Here is a 23,219-nt window from a genome sequence, read left to right as displayed (position 1 = left end):
CCCCCTCATGTGATTAGAAAGTACTGTAAAATTGTAATGCTATTTTTAGTCTTGCCTGTATAAAATTATCTAAATCAATGGCATCTAGCAGTGCTTGTGCCTGCTGGCTTCAAGTACTTTGTTGCAGGCTTGCTTAGCAATGATGGAGTCAAAGGAATTCATTGCAGGGTGCTGACTCTGTGACCTGACTCCAGAATCCTTTTGTTATTCCAGTTAAAGCACCGTACCTCTAATGATTCTACATACTCTCTTTTCATAAAATATTGTTATCATTAAAGTAGGAATTTACCGCTCAGTATATAACTCTGCAGGACATCTTGCCTTTAGTACTCACAAAAAAGTCATTCTTTGTGTCTTTCATTATCTAAACAGAATCTATCAAATAGCGTAAGCCCACACACAGTACTCTGTACTTTAATGTAATTCCATAGCAAATCTCCCATGTAATTCAGCCTAATACTAGTTGCTTCAGTCCTTCAGTGTAGTTTTCTCTGACTCTTCCTCAATATTTGCTGACAAAGGAACTGACTTCATTTTCTTACCATAGTATCTTTGTATATTTTTACAGCCATTTTTGCCAAGGCAAAAAAAAAAAAAAAAAAAAGAAAGAAAAGCAAGTATTCTCCTTACTGGACTCCATTATCCTTTATTCTGATGAAAGAAATCTCTAAAGAGACTTCTAACCTCTTTTCATGGAGTTCAGTGAAACATTGTCAAGCTTAAGACTGACTATCACAAGACTTTAAACATCATCCAGAAATTACAGAGACTTCATCTGCATATTCTGAATGCTTTTGTTTTTAAACGTCTTGCTAATCACGCATCTTTATACTAACATTAAGTAATATCTCAAGGAGTAATACACAGTTTGAAGTTCTCCCTCAATGATAGTGGTTGTAAGTTCATATTTCAAATAGTCTTGAGAATTTAAATTTTTTGCCAATTTCTTGTCAGATCCAATTAGGGAGTCATTTCTCTACTTTGTAATGGAGCTAAGGAAGAGCTTGTACTGGGAACAGAAGTGTCAGCTCAGCTGTTTTCTTACTACTCACATCAGCTGGTCTTATTGCTATTCTCAGTCTGTAGCTCCTTTGTAGAACTCCCTTTTTTAATTATAAGCTTTGATTTGGAAGAATGTTAGACTTAAAAGTTTAAAAGGTAGCATAAAGAGTTTGTATATATCTATCATCTGGTTTCACTTTCCCCTCACGTTAACATCTTTTTTTTTTTTTTTTTTTTTTTTTTTTTTTTTTTTTTTTTTTTTGGTGGAGGGGCGGTGTGGAGTCTCACTCCGTCGCCCAGGCTGGAGTGCAGTGATACGATCTCAGCTCACTGCAACCTCCACCTCCCAGGTTCAAGCAATTCTGTCCCTGCCTCAGTCTCCCAAGTAGCTGGGATTACAGGCGCCCACTACCACACCTGGCTAATTTTTGTATTTTCTTTTAGTAGAGACGGGGTTTTGCCATGTTGGCCAGGCTGGTCTTGAATTCTTGACCTCAGGTGATCTGCCCACCTCCGCCTGCCAGAGTGCCAGGATTACAGGCATGAGCATCTTCTAACAGTGGTACCTTCATCGAAACTGACAAACCAACATCAATATATTGCTTTTCAAGTAAACTTCAAGCTTTCATTGCATTTCACTCAATTTTTCCATTTAAGCTTTATTTCCTTAGTCTCCTTGGGTCTGTCATAATTTCAGAGTCTTTCCTGGTTTTTCTGACTGACCTCAATAGTTTTGAGGAGTACTGGTCAGGTAGTTTCTAAAATGTCCCTTAAGCAGGTTTGTCTAGTATACTTTCTCACGATTAGACTGAGGTGATAGGTTTTTGGAAAGAATATCACAGATGTGAAGTGCCCTCCTCCTCACATTGTATCAGGAGGTACACGATGCCCACACACAGCATTACTAGGGATGTTAGCCCTTCTTATGGAGTAAGGGCAATGTTTGCTACGTTTCTCCACTAGAAAGGTACTAATTTTCGCCTGGGCACGGGGGCTCACGCCTGTAATCCCAGCACTTTGGGAGGCCAAAGCGGGCAGGTCACGAATGCACGAGATCCAGACCATCCTGGCCAACATGGTGAAACCCCGTCTCTACTAAAAATACAAAAATTAGCTGGGTGTGGTGGTACGTGCATGTAGTGCCAGGTACTCGGGAGGCTGAGGCAGGATAATCGCTTGAACCCTGGAGGCAGCAGTTACAGTGAGCCGAGATCACGCCATTGCACACCAGCCTGGGTCACTCCATCTCAATAAATAAATAAATGTTTCTAATTTTCCCTTTCATACTCTATTTTTGGGAAGTGAGTCATTACATCTACCCTGCACTGGAAATGGAGGGATTAAGATGCATCTCCTCAAAAAGGGGGTAGTAGTATCTACATATATTATTAGAATTTCTCTTGAAATTGAAGATTGGTCACTTTTTCTCCATTTATATTTATTTATTTTAAAAATCATTTATATCTATATATACTCATTTATTTTATACTTTGGGTTATAATGCAGGACTCTTCTTTAAGCCATTCATTTTGTGAGCGCTATTTTAATTAAATATTAGTAATTATAATGCTAATGAAATACACTAAAAATAAGTAATAGTATGGTTGGTTGGTAGAAGATTTTGCCAGAACACCTCAATATTTGAGAGCACAGTGCCACCGTATCATGCCTTCTGCATTGATGCAGCTAGATATGGGTGCTCACATGACTTAGCCTCTCCCTCTCCCTCTCCCTCTCTGCCTTTGCTTTTCTCTGTTATGGCAGAGTGGCTTCCTGAGGCCTCCAGCCAGTAGTTAGAGCTTAGTCATTGATCAGATATTAATTGCACACTTGCTATGAGCTTAGTCATTCAACAGGTATTAATTGCACACTTGCTATGACCTAGACACTGGTTACACAACAATGAACGAGGCAGTCCAGGCCTTTGCTGTCCTTGAACTTACATTCTAATGCGGAATACAGCTATTGCACAAGAAAACAAATGATCAATTGTCATTTCAGGCAGAATGTGCAATGAAAACATAAAAAAAGCAAAGGGTAATGGAAGAGTTACTAGTACTCATGAACCCAGATTGAAGAGAGAGGACTTTTGCTCTCGATGTCTCCTCAAAAGGACTCTGTTGACCCTTCATGGGACAGGTGTCCGTGCAAGAACCCATCTCTGTGTTCTTAGGAATGGTGAGAGTCCATGTCCGTGCTTCTGGCAGGTCAGGCATGACTGACAACCCCATTAGAATCATGGGAAGAAGGCCTGGTCTACTTCTGCAAAGGACGATGATGCAGGGTAGACAAAAGAGTGATAGTGGGCCCCATGGAAGGTACCTGCTGGGAACCAGGAAGTTCAGCTGCCTCTCCCAGGGTTTTCAAGCAGCGAATCCTATGGTGCTCACCCAAAAGGGCATTACTGAAATTTAGCCAAGTTGGCAACATCCCATGGAACTCAAGCCAGCTGCTCCTCAACCCACCTTGGTCAATTTCCTCAGCTAAGGATCCCATGCCAACCTCTAGAATTGGGATCTGCTTCCTTCTAGCCTGCCTGTCCTCCAGTCACACCCCCGAGGAAGACACTGTGGGGAGGCTGAAATGTGAATACAGTCTTAGTAATTAATTCCATAGAGACAGGAAGAATACGGGCTGGTTATCACTCCTGGTCTTGTGTGGGTTGTCTGCAGGGAAGTCGCATAAAGGCAGCAGTCGTTGAGGACACTTAATGCTGTTTGCATCTTTCTTCATGTCCTGCTATCAAGGCAGCATCAGGAATTCTTTGCATGTAACAGAATCCAGTTCAAATTGGTTTTTACCCCCATTTTATAGCATAAAGGAACCCAACACATTGAACATGATGAACATTAGAGAAAATACAGCTGAATCGTCTCATGGATTCATGACCTTCCCAGCCCTGAATATTGTGAAGAGTCTCCATTTTCCTGTTGTCCTTTTATCCCCTCCTTAGCCTCTACCTCCTTGGGCAGGGAAAAATAAGAAATGTTACAGAGGACAGAACAAGAAATGATAGGATATAACACGAGGCCTGGGATTCATGCATTGGCCTAAGCGTCTACATTTTCCACATAAGAAGACTAAGTCATGAATGAGTTGGATCTCTTTTCTTCCCCTTTCCTGGATAATGATGTATTTTTTGTCTGGGAAGAAATTTTTCTTTTCTTTTTTGGCTGAGACTACTAAAAACCAAAAGGCAACAGGAATCTGTGTGACAGGAGCCAAAGAGTTATGAGTGCCAGGACCCCAGACTGCACTGTGGCAAATTTTTGTGGCTGAAAGAGATGTCTTGGTATAAAGGGCACCATTTTTATTTAATTTTTATGTAATAGCAGTACCTGATAATTGTCAGGAGCTGGAAAGGAAAAGGAAGAGGGATGGAAAGGAAGCTTCAGCAGCTCATGGGGAAGCTGAGGTACAATCCACGGGGAGTCAACAAACATTGGCTAAGCCTCCTTTTGCCTGCAAAGTTGGATAGAATACAGCTCTTGCGTTCAAGGATCCAACAATCCGGGATGTTGGACAGTGTCACTTTAGCTAATGCTGAGCCTTCCTCAGAGAGAGCATCATGTGGGAATGGAGTATGTATATTCCACAGACTTGATTCATATCACAAGCACTGAGCACAGATCTGCTGCAGGCTCCATGGTGGACACCTACATTAAATTCTCCAGAGTAACAGAACCAATAGGAGATAGAATGTGTATCTATCTAAAGATACTAATTATGAGAATTGACTCATGGGTTATGGAGGCAGAGAAGGCCCACTATCTGCCGTCTACAAGCTGGATTCCCAGGAAAGCCAGTGATATATTTCAATCTGAGTCTGAAAGCCTGAGAACCAAGGAAGCTGATGGTTAAGTCCCTGTATTCATCCATCTTCATACTTCTATGAAGAAGTACCTGAGACTGGGTAATTCATAAAGAAAAAGAAGTTTAATGGCCTGACAGCTGCACCGAGCTGGGGAGGCCTCACAATCATGGCAGAAGGCAAAGAAGGAGCAAAGGCATGTCTTACATGGCGGCAGGCAAGAGGGCGTGTGCAGGGGAACTGCTCTTTATAAAATCATCAGATCTTGTGAGACTTATTCACAATCACGAGAACAGCACAGGAAAAACCCACCCCGATGATTAAATTACCTCCCACCAGGCCCCTCCCACAACACCTGGAGATTATGGGAGCTACAATTCAAGATGAGATTTGGGTGGGGACACAGCCAAACCATATCGGTCCCAGTCTGAAAGGAGGAGAAGACTGATGTCCCAGCTCAAATAGTGAGCTAAAAAAAAAAAAAAAAAAAAAAGCAACTTTCTCCTTCCTCAGCTTTTTGTCCTATTCAGGGCCTCAATGGATTGGACAATGGCTTCCCATACTGGGAAGAGCCATTTGCTTTGCTGAGTCCGCTAATTCAGATGCTAATCTCATCTGCAAACACCATCACAGACACACCTAGAAATAATTGTTTCACCAAATATCGGGGCATACCATGATCCAGTCAAGTTGATACATAAAATTACCTACTACAATGCCATTACAGCTTTTGTTTCATTGATCCTATGCAGCAGGTATTATTATTTTCTTTTAAGAGGTTGGAAAATAGAGGTTCAAATATAGTAGGTAGTTTGGAGTGACAGAAAAGGCAGTGGTAAAATTTGAACCTAAGTCTTACCAGATCAGTGCCTTGCCCTTGCCCAATAGCACTCTTGATCTGTGCCTAGTACTTTTGTGTGTGTGTGTGTGTGTGTGTGTGTGTGTGTGTGTGTGTGTGTGTGGCAGAGTTTCGCTCTGTTGCCCAGGCTGGGGTGCAGTGGTGTAATCTTGGCTCACCACAACCTCCGCCTCCCATCTGCCCAGTACTTTAAACCCAACTTAAAGTGCCTGTGTTTCAGAATAGTCCCCTTTTCGGTTCTCTCCTTGAAGTCTAGCCAGGAGGACCTGCCCTTGGCCTGGTTCATCTCTGGGCTGTGTTGTCTGTACCTTCCCTATCCTTGCCCCTCAGGTTGTGTGACAATCTGCAGTCCCTTATTTAAAATCTTGTTTCTTACTCCTCCTTCCCCCATACAGGTTCTGTTTTCATCCAGCCTTCTTCATTGGCAAGGTGACTCTTTCATGAAGTCTAAACCAGATGTCTTTTATAACTGAATGAACACATGCAATATACCTTTATCTCCATCACTGCATCAGTCCTGATATTAACCACAGCTTTGCAAAGTAGGTGTGGTTATGCTCCTTCTACAGATGAGGGGCTATCTCTGTGATGTTAGGCAACTAGGTGTGAGTTACATAGCAACTAAGTGCATATCAGAGCTGGAGCTGGGTCTGGCTTGTAGGTTTGTCTGCTCCTCCTTTTCTCTCATGTGTCATAATCCCAAAGATGACAAGGAGAAGGACTTGTGAAAATATTGCCCTTCTCTTTGAAAATCCAAACAAGGGGATAACAGCGGGAGATTAAACTCCTTCAAGAAAAAATGACAAGCTGTTTGTCCCTTAGACAAAGAAAAGGGGAATATGGTTCTCCATTCCAAAGCCCACATTAGTAGAGCTTTTGTAATTGATTTACCATAGACAGACAGAATGTGAGGATTATTGAGAATGTCATCATCATGATTTCCATTCTTGAACCAAAGGGCAGCTACTGAATACTAACTACGTGCCCGGCACTGTGGCACTCCAAAAGAATAATAAGTCAAGTTCACTGCCAGCCTGGAAATTCACATCCCAGTGCTGCCAGGTGCAGGCATGTAAATAAATAATTACAAGAAGCATACAATGAGTTCTCTCATAGAGCTAACTGCAAGAGCCTGCAGAGCACTGAAGAAGGACCTAGCAACTGCCTGAGGTGTTGTATTAGGAATACTTACAATGTGAATCAGAAAACCCAATTTGCAGTGGCTTAAAATAAAGTAGGGGGTTTGTCTTACCTAAGAATTCCAGAGTAGGCAAACACAGACATTGGCTCATAGGAAAGCAATGTGTTGACCTGTCATGGTCACAGGATGGCTGTCATGGTTCTAGTCATCACACCTGTTTACGATAGAAAGGTGAGTGAGGTGAGAAGAGGACACTAGCCATATGTGAACGTTTTTATGAGGAAATCAGTGCTTCCCTATGCAACTTTTTAGGCGTTCCTAGGTCACGTGGCCACCCTTGGCTGCAAGGAAGTCTGGGAAATCAGAGACTTGGATCATGATTGGCTTAAATCTTGGGTCATGATCCATTCACAGGGGCGGGGGACACTGCACCTACAAACAAAATTAGTGTTCTGTTAGGAAGAATGGGGTGGAGGGGGAGACACGCAAGGAGGCAGCCTTCTACTGTGAGTATTCAGGGAAAGCTTTGCAGAAGATGTGCATTTGAGCTCAGCCATGAAGGATGAGCTGGCATTGGTATTAAAAGAAGGTAGGAGGCCAGGCGCAGTGGCTCACGCCTGTAATCCCAGCACTTTGGGAAGCCAAGGTGGGCGGATCACCTGAGGTCAGGAGTTTGAGACCAGACTGGCCAACATGAAGAAACCTCGTCTCTACTAAAAATACAAAAATTAGCCAGGTGTGGTGGTACATGCCTGTAGCCCCAGCTACTCGGGAGGCTGAGGCGGGAGAATCGCTTAAACCTGAGAGGTGGAGGTTGCAGTGAGCTGAGATCGCATCATTGCACTCCAGCCTGGGCAACAAGAGCGAGACTCTGTCTCGGAAAGAAGAAAAGAAAAGAAGGTAGGACATTGTAGAGAGAAAGTAAGGCCATTCTAGCAAGGCGGAGAGCATATGGAAAGACCCAGCATCATGAGAAACACGTTTAAGAAATACCAGAAATGCTTTTAGCCTAGACATAGAGCTGGAATCATAAGTGGAAGGCAGTTTGCATCAGGCTTACCTGTCAGGCTAGGTGTTATTCTGTGGATCGTAGAAGGTCGATAGGAGTGTTGAGATGGAGACCCATTTTCCAATGCCTGTTATCCCAGTAACTTGGAAGAGACAAGATCTATGTTCTTATTCACCTGGGCATTTGCACACAGGCTCTGATTTCTTTGCTTTTTTGCGCCATTAATGACTTATGAACCCTCTGGGGTCTCAGTGCATCAGAAGTGTTGGCTGAACTCTTTTCATAGCCTTGTCCTTGTACTGAGGTCTTGTTTCTGCCTTTGAACTGCTTTTTCCTGTGCCTTTGATGGGTGATAGAGTTTCTCATGTCTCCTTTAATCACATTGACTTCTGCTGCCTTCCCAGAGGATGTTTAAGTTTCCTGGACAGTAATCAATTTCTGTCAATTTTCTCTGGCTCAGTAGAGGCTGACTCCAAGTCTGCACATATACCCAGCCTTTATAGGCATTTCAGATCCAATCAGATCACACCCATGGGGCCTCTGATGCTTGGCAGCTCCTGTAGCCCACCTGGCATGCAACCTCCATGCCCCACTCTCTCTACTTCCTGCCAGACTGGAGGCTCCACCTGTGTATCTGGGAAATCCTGAATCACCCTGCGGCCTTAGTATCCCAGGGGTGGGTATTAGAAGGGGAAAATAGGTTTCATTTCTGATCCTGTCATCTTTTGTCAGTCTCATGTTCATTTCTGTAAACAGCGTTATTTAATGTGATGACAGATATGGTAGAAATAAGGGACACAGATGTCTAATTTTTCTATCTGCTTGGGTTCAAATCCTGACTCTCCTACTTTCTAGCTCTGTAACTTCAGGCAACGTGCTAAATTTTTCTCACCTGACAGGTAACATAGTGAGAGCTTCACTTGTTTCATGGAGTTGTGTAAAGAGTAAACGAGCTATTAGAAGCAAAGTTTTCAGAGCAGTGCCTGGCATACAGTAAGTGTTGGATATATGTTAGCTGCTAATAATTATTATTATTACTACAGTGATAACAGGCCTCAGAAAGTGGAACAAGATATCATAGATTTTTATCACAATCCTTGTAGATCCACATGCACTTACCAGCTCCTCACAAAAATCTATTTTGGGTGCATTCTCCGGTGTCACTCTGTCCCAGATGTGAAAGCCTGTCAGTAAGTGTCTACACCACCAGCTTTTGCTGCCCCCAAGCCAGCAGTGATGGCTGATTCTTTCCCTCAGGGGACCAGGACACGACATTTCTTAGTAGTCACCAGCTTGCTGCCCCCAAGCCAGCAATGATGGCTGATTCTTTCCCTCAAGGGACCAGGACTTGACATTTCTTAGTAGTCAAACAAGCAGTGATAAAAAAAAAATATCAGCAACACAGATCCTAAGTCAGATTTCCAGAGTGAGAAATGTGGTTTAGTGGACAGAGCAGTGGCCCGGTAGACAGAAACTGGACTCTACCTCTACCTCTGCAGTGTGACTCTGGGTAAGTCACTTTCCCACACTGGGTCTTGGTTTCTTTCCACTTAATATGACCCTACCCAGGAAGAATCACCAACAGCCTCTTTAAATGCACGTTATCATACTTGTAGTTTAAAAATGGACAGTTTTAGGCCGGGCGCAGTGGCTCAAGCCTATAATCCCCGCACTTTGGGAGGCCGAGACGGGCGGATCACGAGGTCAGGAGATCGAGACCATCCTGGCTAACACGGTGAAACCCCGTCTCTACTAAAAATACAAAAAACTAGCCGGGTGAGGTGGCGGGCGCCTGTAGTCCCAGCCACTCGGGAGGCTGAGGCAGGAGAATGGCGTGAACCCGGGAGACGGAGCTTGCAGTGAGCTGAGATCCGGCCACTGCACTCCAGCCTGGGCGACAGAGCGAGACTCCGTCTCAAAAAAAAAAAAAAAAAAAAAAAAAGGACAGTTTTATGTTACCTGCCTCTTTTTTTTTTTTTTTTTTTTTTGCTGGGGAAGGCAGACCCACCCTTAGTCGGGTGGGCACCATCTAATCAACTGCCAGCAAATATAAAGCAGGCAGAAAAAATGTGAAAAGGAGAGACTGGCCTAGCCTCTCAGCCTATATCTTTCTCCCATGCTGGGTGCTTCCTGCCCTCAAACATCAGACTCCAAGTTCTTCAGTTCTGGGACTTGGACTGGCTCTCCTTGCTCCTCAGCTTACAGACAACCTATGGGGGGACCTTGTGATCGTGTAAGTTAAGACTTAATAAACTCCTTTATATTTCTATCCTGTTAGTTCTGTCCCTCTAGAGAACCCTGACTAATATCCTGAGCAAGACAGATCTGATTTTGTATTAAGCTTGAGCACGTACGCACTTAGTGACCCTGGGCTAGTCTGAGGTTCAGACTCATCCTCTGTAAAAATGGAGATAATAATAGAAACCACCGTACCAGGTCGTTTTGATTGATGTGATCTCATGATCACATTCATACATTTTGAGGAGGAGTGGGAGACAGCCCATTACATCTAATAAGCTATTCGACCCCCACAGGAGAAAGTAAGGGCAGTAGGGGGCTATGGAGGGAAAGGTGAGAGCTGTTTTGTTTCCTCTCTAATCCCATGATCACATTCAATGTAGAGAAGTAAATAATAGGTATTGTATATTTAACATTCATATATATGTTTATGGATACACACATACATTAAAAACCCTGGCCTGACCAGATGCAGTGGCTCAAAGTGCTGAAATCCCAGCAGTTTGAGAGGCTGAGGCAGGAGGATCACTTTGGTTTCAGAGTTTGAGACCAGCCTGGGCAACATAGTGAGACCTCATCTCGACAAAAAATAAACAAAACTAGCTGGGCGTGGTGGTGTGCGCCTGTAGTCCCAGCCACTCAGGAGCCTGAAGAGGAAGGATCACTTGAGTCTGAGAGATTGAGGCTGCCGTGAGCCCAGATTTCACCACTGTGCTCCAGCCTGGGTGACAGAGGAAGACCCTGTCTCCAAAACAACAAACAAACAAAAAACACCAGCCTAATGTCTAGCATATGATGGGTATTAGATACATGATAGGTATTTAGGTTGGTGCAAAAGTAATTGCAGTTTTTGCTATTTTTCATGGCAAAAACCACAAGTACTTTTTGCACCAAACTAAATATTATTTATTTAGATCCTAGCACAAGGTAATGGAGTATTCTGTGTCCTGATGATTAAAAACTCAGGAGCAAAATGTAAATCTGAATATACCTTAATAGACTTTTGAATGGGCTTGACGGTCACAGGGAGCTGGATTGCAAAGAACTCTTCAGAACCCCCTTTGCCTGCCCATGACCTCACCATCCACTCCCCAATCTTCCTTCTTATATAACACCAGCACTTGCCTGTAGTGAATACACAAACCCAGATCTAGTTTGTGAATGCACAAACTAGACAGCTGCAGAGCAGGATGAGGCTTGATGAGCTAACAGATGGCTTGGGGTGTGTTGTGGGGCACCAGGAGACCCGGGTCCTAGTTCCAACCCTGACTTGGCACAGACTCACCATGTGATGTGGAGCGGACTCCTTTCTCTGTAAATTTCACTCTCCTCGTCTGTAAAATGCTCAGCCCTTTAGGACTAGATATGATAGTAGTTAAGAACCTCAGGCTTAGACTTTAGAGCTGGCTTCCAGTCTCAGCTCTGCAACTTACCAGCTGTGAGATACAGGCAAGTCACATACCATCTCCATAAAGTGGACAGTGGGATTCAAATGGGCTTGTTTGGAGGATTTAATGAGACCATGTCTCTTAAGTACCTGGCGGAGTTGTGCACAATACATTAAGCTTTGTTTGTTTGTGGGCCCGTAGGTCAGACCTTCTTTTCACTTAGTTTAAGTTTCTCCCTGTTGAGGAAGCTTACATTTCCTCAGTCAGATCCACATCCATCAACTTTCCTGCTGGCTCAGCACTTGGCAAGCACCAGAATCATTCTCAGAGAAGACACGATCCCCACTGGATATGAGTGACACCAGCCCACATGCAATTATTTTAATGCATGGCCCAGGATCTTCTTATGCCCAGATCGAATGTGTTCTCAGGGGAGAGGCTTCCCTCTGCTACCCTTCAAAAGGCACGAGAAGAAAACCACATATTGCACACTCATCCGTCCCTGAAATGTAAGCCGCATCAAATAGTTTCATCGCTGCCAGCCCTCTGTACCCTCCTGAATGCTGAGTGCTTGCTTCCTGACTGATGCTGGCAGGAGGGAGAAAGGAGGGAAGAGCTCCTCCTTCCCTGCCCCATCTTTGAGAGGGAAGGAAACCTACAGAGCAACTCTGACATGCAAGCACGGAGCCAGGATTTGTTTAACCCTCTTTCCTACTTTGTCAGGCTTGCTGATCCCCTCCTTGCACTTGAGGAAACAGGTTCCAAGAAGAGAAACCAGTTGTTCAAGGACACACATAGCTAAGTAAAGAGCATAGCTGGGATTCAGACCTCAGCTGGTCTGAGGTCTAACTCTGGCTACTGTATCATTCATTGTTAGTTATGGGAGGTCGTGGGGATGTGGTTTGGACCATATAGATTTCCCATCCTTCATTATGCCATGAGAGAAAATTGGTCTTCTAGAGCAGTATTTATCCAGCCAGCTTCCATGGGTATTGCTAATGCACATTCCCAAAACAGAGGGCAGAGGGAGCTGGGTCTTCCAGTCCTCCTGCAGATGGCAGGCTCTGGACCCTGCTGCAGACTCTCATAGATAGAACCCAACCAAAGGAGGAAGCAGGAAGTGACTGAGCTGTGGACACCCAGTTCCTTCCCTCAGTGTCTTAGTCCACTCTGGCTGCTTGATGTTTATTTCTCAGTTCTGGAGGCTGGGAAGTCCAAGGTTAGGGCGCTGGCAGATCAGATTCGGTGTCTGGTGAGGGCATGCTTTCCGGTTCATAGCTGGCACCTTTCCCATCTGTCTTCACGTGGTGGAAGCAAGCAAGGGAGCACTTTGGGGTCTCTTTTCTGAGGCCACTAATCCACTCATGAGGGTTCTTCCCTCGTGACCTAATGACTTCTCGAAGATCCCACCTCCTAATGTCATCATCTTGGCGATTAGACTTTCAGCATGTGAATTTTGTGGGAGAGTGGAAGACAGTCCCTTACATTTGATATACTGTTCAACTCCCACAGGAGGAGAGAGTAAGGGCAGTAGGGGGCTATTGAGGGAAAGGCTATTTTGTTTCCTCTATAATCAGATAAAGCATGAAACAGAACGTTTTAAAAGCTTGACTTCTGTCCTCCACGGTGTAGAGGAAAGAACGTGGGCTTGGAAATCAAACATGCTTACGTTTGAAGCCTAGCTCCCATGTTTACCAGCCAGGTGGCCATAGGCACGTCACTTCTTCACTGTTTCTTCCTCTTTACGATTGCATGCCTTGCTAGGGTCATTGTGAGGACTAAAAGAAGCCAATGAATGTAAAACTGCTGGTGAAGCACTCAACCCATGGGTGAGCCCCCCAGGAGAAGGTTCCCAGCCAAGGGCATGAAAAGTGGCCCCTCAGTACAGGCTTCCCTTTCCCGTGACAAGTGTCCCATGGAGGGTTCTCTGTGGACTGTGCTCAGGTATTGACGCCATTGCACTGGGCTCAGCTTTGCCTTGGTGTCTGCCAAGGAACATTGAGAATACGATCATATGTGACCAGGGCCACCTCACAGTGCAGCCCCCTTGGGGTCTTTCCCTGGCTTAGCTGTTTTTAATGGTGTGTGATTTCCCTCATCTGGACTCGACCTGTCCCCTTGGATGCTCTGCCTCCATCCATCATTCAGGGTTCAGCTTGTGTGGCTGAGCTGTGAGAGACCATCTCATTGGCCTAGTCCTCAGTCTCCTCGGTCCCTGTGTGCTGATCTCAGACACAGTGCAAGCCCAGTGAGTACTTAAGCAGGTGGACTCTGGAGCCCAGCTACAGAGGTTCCAAGCCTACTTTTCTGTGACCACAGGCAAATTACAGAGTCTTTCTGCCTCTACTTCCCCATCCGTAAAATGGAGTTAATAATTGTGCTGCCCCATAGGCCTGTTATAAGTATTAAATAAACTAATACAAATTATGTCTTACTAATCATGGTTATTCTATAGTAATAATGAATCATTTTTAATACTAACAATGAATGCCACCAGATATTAATAATAAATTAAGGTGCTTTCTTAGAACAAATTTTAGTACTATTTAAATATTCTAGGCCAGGCATAGTGGCTCACACCTGTAATCCCAGAACTTTGGGAGGCCAAGGTGGGAGGATCACTTGAGCCCAGGAGTTTGAGACCAGCCTGGGCAACGTGGCCCAGTCATGCCCCCTCTGAGCGGCGCCTACAGGCAGCAGGTGGCCAAGCAGAAATAGGGTTTGCAGAGTCGCATCCTAAGCATCACATCCTAGGGCTGAGAGATGACAATGTAATAACTGGCACAGATTATTTCCATTTCACGGATGAGGAAACTGAGGCACAGAGATTCAGTCACTTGTGCGAGATTAAAGGACTACCTAGAGCAGAGTCAGGGTTTGATCCCAGGCGACCTGGCCTCAGAGCCCTTACCCTTAACCACTCTGCCAGAATGTTGAATGAGTGAACGAACAGAGCCTCAAATAATGCTTAGCCTAGTGCTGAGCCATGGCTTCCTACAGGTGTGAGGGCCCCCCCCTCCACGCCGCACATGACCACCTCCTTATCTCCCTGCCAGGTCATTCACTGGAACTCCCCCAAGAAGCTGCGGGTGAAGAACAAGCACGTGGAGTTTTTTCGCAACCTCTACCTGACCTTCCTGGAGTACGACGGCAATCTTCTGAGGCGGGAACTGTTTGGCTGCCCCAGTGAGGCTGATGTCAACAGTGAAAACGTAAGTGGCTCGTAAGGCTCGACAGGGAAGGGGCGGCTTCTCTGCTCATCCATCATCAAGGACCTCCCCCATGCCAGGCTCTATGTCAAGCTCACGGCAGGACCTAGATGAACACAACGCCATCGGTGCCCAGGGTCCACCGTCTAGTGGGCGAGACAGGTACATCAGCGGGTCCCTCTCATGCTGGTCACTGTGGATGCAGACAGAGTATATTTGATCCAGACGAAGTGAAGTCAGAAGTGAGTTTCCAAGCAGGGGGAACAGATTAAGCAAAACCACCACTGAAAGGAAAAATCAAGTGTCTCTCATAGCCAGGAAATGCCAGCGTTTTTGCGGACATGATATCTACATGGGAGACCCAGGATTCAATGGAGTCAGTGCGTGGGGAAACACAAAAAGAGCTTTTCACGGGTAACTGGCTCTTTTAGGGGTCAGCATGGGTGAAGACAGTATTAGGCAGGTACTCAGTCACCACCATGGCTATAGTCTACTATAGCTATTCCCGTTTCTCTGTTTCTTCACCACTTACAATTTGTTCATGTTGTATCTCATTTGATGTTCATAGAAACCCACTTTTTTTTTGTTTTTTGTTTTTTGTTTTTAGACAGAGTTTCACTCTGTCACCCAGGCTGGAGTGCAGTGACATGATCTCAGCTCACTGCAACCTCTGCCTCCCAGGTTCAAGCGATTCTCCCACCTCAGCCTCCCAAGTAGTTGGGATTGCAGGCATGCACCACCACCCCCGGCTAATTTTTTGTATCTTTAGCAGAGACGGGGTGTCACCGTGTTAGCCAGGATGGTCTCAATCTCCTGACCTCGTGATCCGCCTGCCTCGGCCTCCCAAAGTGCTGGAATTACAGGTGTGAGCCACCATGCCCAGCCAAAACCCACTTTTTAGAATTGAATAAATTGAGGCACAGAGAGATTAGGCAGGTTGCCCATGGTCCCACAGGAAACAAGGAGCAACGCTGAGACTTTTTGTGAGTTCTTAGGATATAGAGAAGAGGCACTTTAACAGAAAAAGCAGGGTATGGGGAGTCAAGCTGACCTGGGTTTGACTTTAATTCCTTCCAGTTACTACCTGTGTGATCTCAAATAAGTGATTCAACCTCTGTGCTTCGTTTTCTTCAGCTGTCAAATGGGTAATAAAAACTTTTCTGGGGCCAGGCGCGGTGGTTCACGCCTGTAATCTCAGCACTTTGGGAGGGCAAGGCAGGCGGATCACCTGAGGTCAGGAGTTCGAGACCAGCCTGGCTGTCATGGTGAAACCCCATCTCTACTAAAAATATAAAAATTAGCCAGGCATGGTGGCAGGCACCTATAATCCCAGCTACTCGGGAGGCTGAGGCAAGAGAATTGCTTGAACCCCGGAGGCAGAGGTTGCAGTGAGCCAAGATCATGCCACTTCACTCCAGCCTGGGCAACAGAGTAGACTCTGTCTCAAAAACAACAACAACAAAATAAATAAATAAATAAATAAATAAATAAATAAATAAATCTTACGTGGTATGTTTTGAGAGTAGCTGAGAAGTTGCATGCAGAGCACCTAGCTCGGTGTTGGCCCTGTGTTAGATGCTTAGTAAATATTTGCACTCTGCTCTTCCCTTGACCCTTAGTATTAGACACAGAAGAATCTGGTTCATTCATTTAGGTAGCAAACATTTACTGAGGACCTTCTACTTCTTCTGTGCACTGAGTAGTCATAGGTGAAAAAGGACTTTGGTTCCTGATCTCATGATATTTGTATTCTGGTGGAGGAGACACAGTTAATAACTAAAGTCTCAGAAAACAGTGATCAGCCAGTGGCAACCGCTACATAGCAATGTATTAGTGAGCAGCTGAGCAGCTCCACTGGTTTGAGGATTTCTATGAGGAGGTAACATTGAGTCTAAAACCTAAATGACATGAACCAGCCTCCCATAGAAGAGCAAGGGGAGCACATTCCAGGTAGAGGAAGTAGCCGGTGCAAAGGCCCTGAGGCAGGACAGGTCCGGGGTGCAGAACAGAAGGATGGCCAGTGTGCCCAGGAGCTGGTGGGGAGGGAGGGCTCAGGTAGGCAGGAGCCAGATTGGTATGAGGTTGTATGTTGGGTTTAAGAGTCGGAATTTTGATTTGTTGTTGTTGCTGTTTTTATGGTTATTTTGGATGTAGTGAGAATTCTTTTAGGCTCCCAATGGCAGGGAAGGGCACCTGTGGAAGGACCAGAGGCATGTACTCGCCTGGTCTTTTATCAGGATGACGCTGGTCACAGTGCACCCCTACTCTCTGTGATTGGGTCCCCAAGTCACAGTGGATCGCCACTGGCTCTGGCCCTTCTCCCCATCACCTTAGAGGCCTTCTCGGCATCTGCCCTCCTTCACATCTGGTGATAAAAGAAAGAAAACCATCAGGCACTCCAACTCTCTCAGATTCTGGGAAGCACTCAGAGGCTCAACAAACACTGTTCTTTCGGTTTTTCCTTCCGTTCTCTTTGCTCACATCCGTATTTGTCATCATCAAGATTCGAGGGTCCATTCGGCACATTTTTCCAGACGTTAAACGGAAACTGTTCTCGTGCCTCGTTTATTTCCCCCCTCCATGGAGAAGGCTCCCATAAAAAGCCCTGCAGGATGAAGCCGTCAGTTAATCATCTGTGTCGGTGCGTTCCCGTGCCATGCTGCTGCTCAGTGTCATAAGAAATGAGACTCGTTTTATAAGTGACTCACCAGCTTTTCCTACCATCTCCTTCCCCTGGGGGGATCCTCAAGGTGAAGAAGTCGTCAGTGGTTTTTCTCGGAATCTGTGACCGTATTTATTTGCTCAGGAAGAATGCGTGAATGCTGGCCATCTGCCAGGAGCCATGTAGAGCACGGGGGTTGAACTTAGAGACTGAGCCCGCCCTGTATGTAAGTGGGCTGCCACTTAACAACTCTTAGAGATGCCAAGAGGAAGGTCTGCCCAGGAGACCCAAGAATGAGAGAGCAGCTTGCTCCAAGCAGTCACCATGGCTGTCATCCCAGTCTGTCTCCCCTCTCTCATTGACCACTCTGCATGGGCCATACCCACCTCCTTTCTGTGTCTTCTACATTCCGGGCTCACAATAGAGCCTTGGTGCTTGCTGTTCTCACTGGCGGGAACACCTGTCCCTCTGTGTTTAAATGTCTCAGCTGTGACATCACAGAAACTTTCCAATCCCCTACCCCCACCCGCACACAAAGTAATGGTATCTACATGGCTATTAAGCCACCTCTGTGACATGCCCTGTTTCTTTTTGATTTTTGTGTGTGTGTGTGTGTGTGTGTGAGACAGAGTCTTGCTCTGTTGCCAGGCTGGAGTGCAGTGGCACAATCTTGGCTCACTGCAACCTCTGCCTCTCGGGTTCAAGCAATTCTCCTGCAACAGCCTCCCAAGTAGCCGGGACTACAGGCACACGCCACCACGCCCAGCTAATTTTTGTATTTTTAGTAGAGACAGGGTTTCACCATGTTAACCAGGATGGTCTCGATCTCTGGACTTTGTGATCCACCTGCCTCGGACTCCCAAAGTGCTGGGATTACAGGCATGAGCCACTGCACCTGACTTTTTTTTTTTTTTCTTTTCTTTTTTTTTTTTTTTACAGAATCTCGCACTGTCGCCTGGGCTGGAGTGTAGTGCCGCTATCTCGGCTCACTGCAACCTCTGCCTCCCAAATTTAAGTGATTCTCCTTGCCTTAGCCTCCCAGGTAGCTGGGATTAGAGGTGCCTGCCACCATGTCCAGTTAACTTTTTTTGTATTTTTAGTAGAGACGGGGTTTCACCATGTTGGCCAGGCTGGTCTCAAACTCCTGACCTCAGGTGATCCGCCCGCCTCAGCCTCCCAAAGTGCTGGGATTACAGGCATGAGGCACTGTGCCCAGCCCGTTTTCTTTTTGTCAGAGCATCTACTCCTGTTTACAATTACCTGATTCATACGTTTGTTTCCTAGGTTTTTTCATAAATGTAATACCAAAACATAAGACTCTTAAAGACTTTGTGCTATTCACCTCTGAGGTTCTCCGCCCTAGAACAGGATAGAACCAAGCACATAATAAGTACTTAATAAATCTTTATTGGATGAATGTACTAAGCAAATTTAAGAAGGAAGAATGAAGTACCACCAAGTAAAGGGAAGAGCAGAAGAAAAAGTGAACTGTTGAAAGAGAACATGCCGGAAGTTTGTGTACCAGAGCACAGGCATGTTGAGGGCATGGCTAGGAACGAAACTGACCAGGAGGCACCCTGGCTGTGCTTAGAAGCTTGGAGTTTCTCCTCATGGCAGTGAGGAGCCCCTAAAGGGTTGTAGTGATGGGCAGATTTATATTAGAGAAAAATCACTCAAGGTAGAGGATGAAATGAAAAAGACAAAACTGAGGGACCACTTAAAGGACATGCCCCATCCCAGGCAAAAACACGATGGGCGGGTCTCTGATCTAGGACAGTAGAAGTGGGAATGGAGAGAACAGATGGATTGTTTCGTGGGTGCTAAGAACATAGGAGGAGGTGCAGCTAGCACTCAAATCAAGACAAGCAGGTTCCTGTGCCCTGCTCCAGCCCCGTTCCTCTTCTGGCAGGGGCTGGAGCTGGAGCTGGGGCAAAGAGAGAGTCTGTAAACATTGCACTCCTGAACCACAGCTCTGTAGGGAGTTTACCACCTGGTCCTCCGCAGCGTGTCAAGTGTTATCTGCAAACACAACTGGAGGAAAAGGGTACGATCTTGGATCCAGCCCAAAGCCGATGCTCCCAGCTCCGTAGCAGGAGGTCACTAGAGCTGTGATAAGTGCACGGATGGTGGTGAGTCTGAAAGAAACCAAGTCAGGAACCTCTTCTTTGGACTTGAGATCCTAGATGGGAGCAGGCTCTGATGGCAGTGTCTAAGTGACTTTAGACCCGTTTCATCCACTGGATTAGTCCATTTTCATGCTGCTGATAAAAACATACCCGAGACTGGGTAATTTATAAAGGAAAGAAGTTTAATTGGCTCACAGTTCCACACAGCTGGGGAGGCCTCACAATCATGGCGGAAGAGCAAGGGGCGTCTTACATGGCGGCAGGCAAGAGAGAGGACGAGAACCAAGTGGGAGGGGTTTCCCCTTATAAAACCATCAGATCTTATGAGACATATACACTACCATGATAACAGTATGAGGGGAGCCTGCCCCCATGATTCAATTAAATCCCACTGAGTACCTCCCACAACATGTTGGAATTATGGGAGCTACAATTCAAGATGAGATTTGGGTGGGGACACAGCCAAACCATATCATCCACCCAGTTGATAATTCACTTAGTTGCCAGACACAGGGCTAGTGTTCCAGCAGGCAGCATTGCAGATTGAAACTCGGCTCTTGCAGTGCCTGTTGAGTGAGGGATACAGACAAGCAGAGCATTATTAAGTAGTGCAATTAGTGCCAGAATAGTGGTAGTACTTTCAGAGCACACGAGAAGGGCATTTTACACAACTAGGGAGAGAAGGTGCATCAAGGAAGACTTCCTGGAGGAGGTGAGATTTAAAGGATGAATAGGAGTGAAGGAGTCTGAAGGGTAAACTTGGTGGTGGGAGGGAGCAGCATGAACACTGGAGACCAGGAGCGAACGCAAGCGTGATCACTCGAGGACCTGCTGGGAGCTCAGATTCAAATGAAGGCAGTGTGAGAACTATAGAAATGGTTGCGCCTGGGGCACGGTGGCTCACTCCGGTAATCCCAGCACTTTGGGAGGCCGAAAGCACTTCGAGCCCAAAGCAAGTGATTTTCAGTGGCTTATAGCGTAGTGTGAGATGTGGACATTAGCTACAGAGTCATGCAAATGCGCTTCAGTGTAAAATGACAACCATGTGTTAGGAAGGGGAAACACACGGTGCTTGTGGAGATACAAAGTAGGAGGAACCGGCCGGGCGTGATGACTCACGCCTGTAATCCCAGCACTTTGGGAAGCTGAGGCGGGCAGATTACCTGAGGTCAGGAGTTCGAGACCAGCCTGGCCAACATGTCAAAACCCCATCTTTACTAAAAATACAAAAACTAACTGGGCATAGTGGCGCGCGCCTGTAGTCCCAGCTACCCGGGAAGCTGAGACAGGAGAATCGCTTGAATCTGAGAGGCAGAGGTTGCAGTGAGCTGAAATCATGCCATTGTACTCCAGCCTGGGCAATGAGAGCAAGATTCCATCAAAAGAAAGAGAGAGAGAGAGAGAGAGAGAAAGAGAGAGAGAGAGAAAGAAAGAAATGGCTGCACAAGTGAATTTTTGCATTATTTTAATTTTTTCACTGGGAAATTGATAATGACAATAAGGGTGTGAGCTCTCTGATAATCTGAATCGCTCATTTAATAGACACATGACCTCAGAGAAGTCACCTAAATGCTCTAAGCCTTGGGTTTACCATTTGAGAAATGGGTCCATGGCGCCATTGCCATGGGGTTTTGTGGACAATTTATGGCCAAAAAAGAAGGACTTGGCACCAGGAACACAGTGTGCCGTGGGATGAGTTTCTTCACAGACCCCAGTGTCTGGCCCATGTGATCATAATCCACTGTTCCACAAATAGGCTTTGGGTTTTATTAGCAACTCAGGTAAAAAGATCTAGCAGAGAAGGACACCTGTAGAGTCTCTGAGAAATCTGTCTGTGAAGAATGTGAGGGGGTGTCACATTTGCTGTAGGTCAGACAATCCCACGTATCCCCATCAATTCAGAAATTCAGGGGAAGAAGAAGAGGCCATTTGGTTTGCCTTACTGCCAAAATAACAATAAAAATCAATCCATCTAGTCAGAGATGCAATTCATCAAGGAGCTAAGATGTGAGGGGCAGAGCCCCATTTCAGAGCCTCTGGTTGGGCTACTTGCTCTAGGACAAGACTGTTTGATTTGCAAGAGAGCAGGCTCCCCCAGTGCTATGGAATGACAGCAGCTGATTGGCTGCAGGCACTTGTCTCCCATAGTTTGGGCATCTCTCCCTAGAACTTGTAAATTCTTTATGTAATGCGGTAAGCATCTGGTATGCATTGGTTATTATTAGTTGATTGATTTAAATAGGGACGGGGGTTAGAATTCTGTACCTTAGCATTTCTCTCCCTTTTCCTCAGCAACCCAGCCCTTCAAGAATATCCAAGAAATGGCAGGGTGCAGTAGCTCATGCCTGTAATCCTAGCACTTTTGGAGGTAGAGGCGCAAGGATTGTTTGAGCCCAGAAGTTCAAGGTTGAAGTGAGCTATGATCGATCCGTTATACTCCATCCTCTGTGATGGAGCAAAACCCCGTCCCTAAAATTAAATTAAATTTATAAAAGAATATCCAAGAAACCCCGGGACTCTCCCAGAACATAGTTGGATAATCAGAGCTATTCTCTACCGTTTTATCTATTCAGAATCGTTCCACGGTATCCCTAATAGGCTTGCATCTGGCTTCTGCTGGAATCCTCCCAAAGACAGGGAGCTCAGCACCTTTCAAGGCAGCTTACTCTGCTGTTGGAAAGCTCCAGATGCTAAACTGTTCTACCTCATGCTGGGCTGAAATATTCCCCTCTGTAAAGAACCCACTGATCTGAGCCCTGTCCTCTGGAGTGTGTGTTTTGTTGTTGTTTTTTTTTAATGAAACATAAGGAAATAAGGATCCTGCCACCTCCCATGTACCTGCCAGCCCAGAAAATAGCATAGGAAGTTTCCATTCAGTTTGCTATTTAGAAACATAGGACTCCCCTAAGTATCGTATTTGTAGGGCGATGCTTTATCATCAAAAGGGCCTTACTCCACCTAAGGGTATTTCCAAGTAAAGGAACCTCATCTTTTTAAATGCAAAACCCATTAAAATAGATGGGTTTTAACCAATTTGGACAGGAAACTTGCTGCTAAAGTATATGCCCTTTCTTTATTAAGCAGATACTAAACTCAGTTTAGTATTAAACTCAGTTTACAATTTCTGATGACTATGGTTGCATTGAAAAGGCTGGAGGAGGTTGAGGGGGTGGCCAGAGGAGGAAACATACTGTTTATCCTGGCAGGAAATGGCCCCAGACTATTCACTGCTTATTCTATGAATTCCTTTCTGACAGCTATCACTTTCTGCTTATCAGCTTCAGAACAACTCTTTCTGGGCTCGCTTCCTTGTTCCTTCTTTCCAAGGCAGCCAACACCCCCCACCCCCCAACAACCCGCAAAAAAAAAAAAAAAAACACAAAACCCCACAAAGGTATTTAATTTAGAAAGCCTGATGGTAAAAGAATGATCTGTTGTTATGTTAAAAGCTAGATTATAAAACATATCAAACATCCACAAAGTACAAAAAAAAAGAAAAAAAGACTGGACACCAGTGAATTTTTGAATGTATATGGAATTGCAAGTCAACAGCCAGTGTCTCCGTCCCCTGCCCATAGCAGACATCACTAATTGATGACTGCATTATTTATCTATGCCCAACTTCTTTATCCTCCTCAAGACAGCACTCTGAGTAATCAGTATTGGTCTCCTAGCCTCCTAGTGATAGCAGGGAACCAAAGCATGCTCAGTATCCCTATGATAGGTATTAGTCATTCTCGTCTCTCCTGCATGAGCACAGCTCTTTGTGCTGTT

The 23,219-nt window shown here is 45.5% G+C and overlaps 1 protein-coding gene across 5 annotated transcripts in view; it reads left to right on the top strand.

Moving 5' to 3' along the window:
• LARGE1 (LARGE xylosyl- and glucuronyltransferase 1) overlaps positions 1 to 23,219 on the top strand; it is a 622,406-nt gene that overhangs the window by 544,904 nt on the left and 54,283 nt on the right. For all 5 annotated transcript variants that reach the window (XM_026447731.1, XM_026447729.1, XM_026447730.1 and 2 more), the window contains one exon: positions 14,505 to 14,660. In XM_026447731.1, the coding sequence (XP_026303516.1) occupies positions 14,505 to 14,660 (156 nt within the window). The remainder of the gene's footprint in view (positions 1 to 14,504; positions 14,661 to 23,219) is intronic.

This window comes from Piliocolobus tephrosceles, chromosome 19 (genome assembly GCF_002776525.5).
Source record: "Piliocolobus tephrosceles isolate RC106 chromosome 19, ASM277652v3, whole genome shotgun sequence".
Lineage (NCBI taxonomy): Eukaryota > Metazoa > Chordata > Mammalia > Primates > Cercopithecidae > Piliocolobus > Piliocolobus tephrosceles.
The sequence above is the reverse complement of the archived record's forward strand: the minus strand, read 5'-3'. Positions and strand labels throughout refer to the sequence as shown.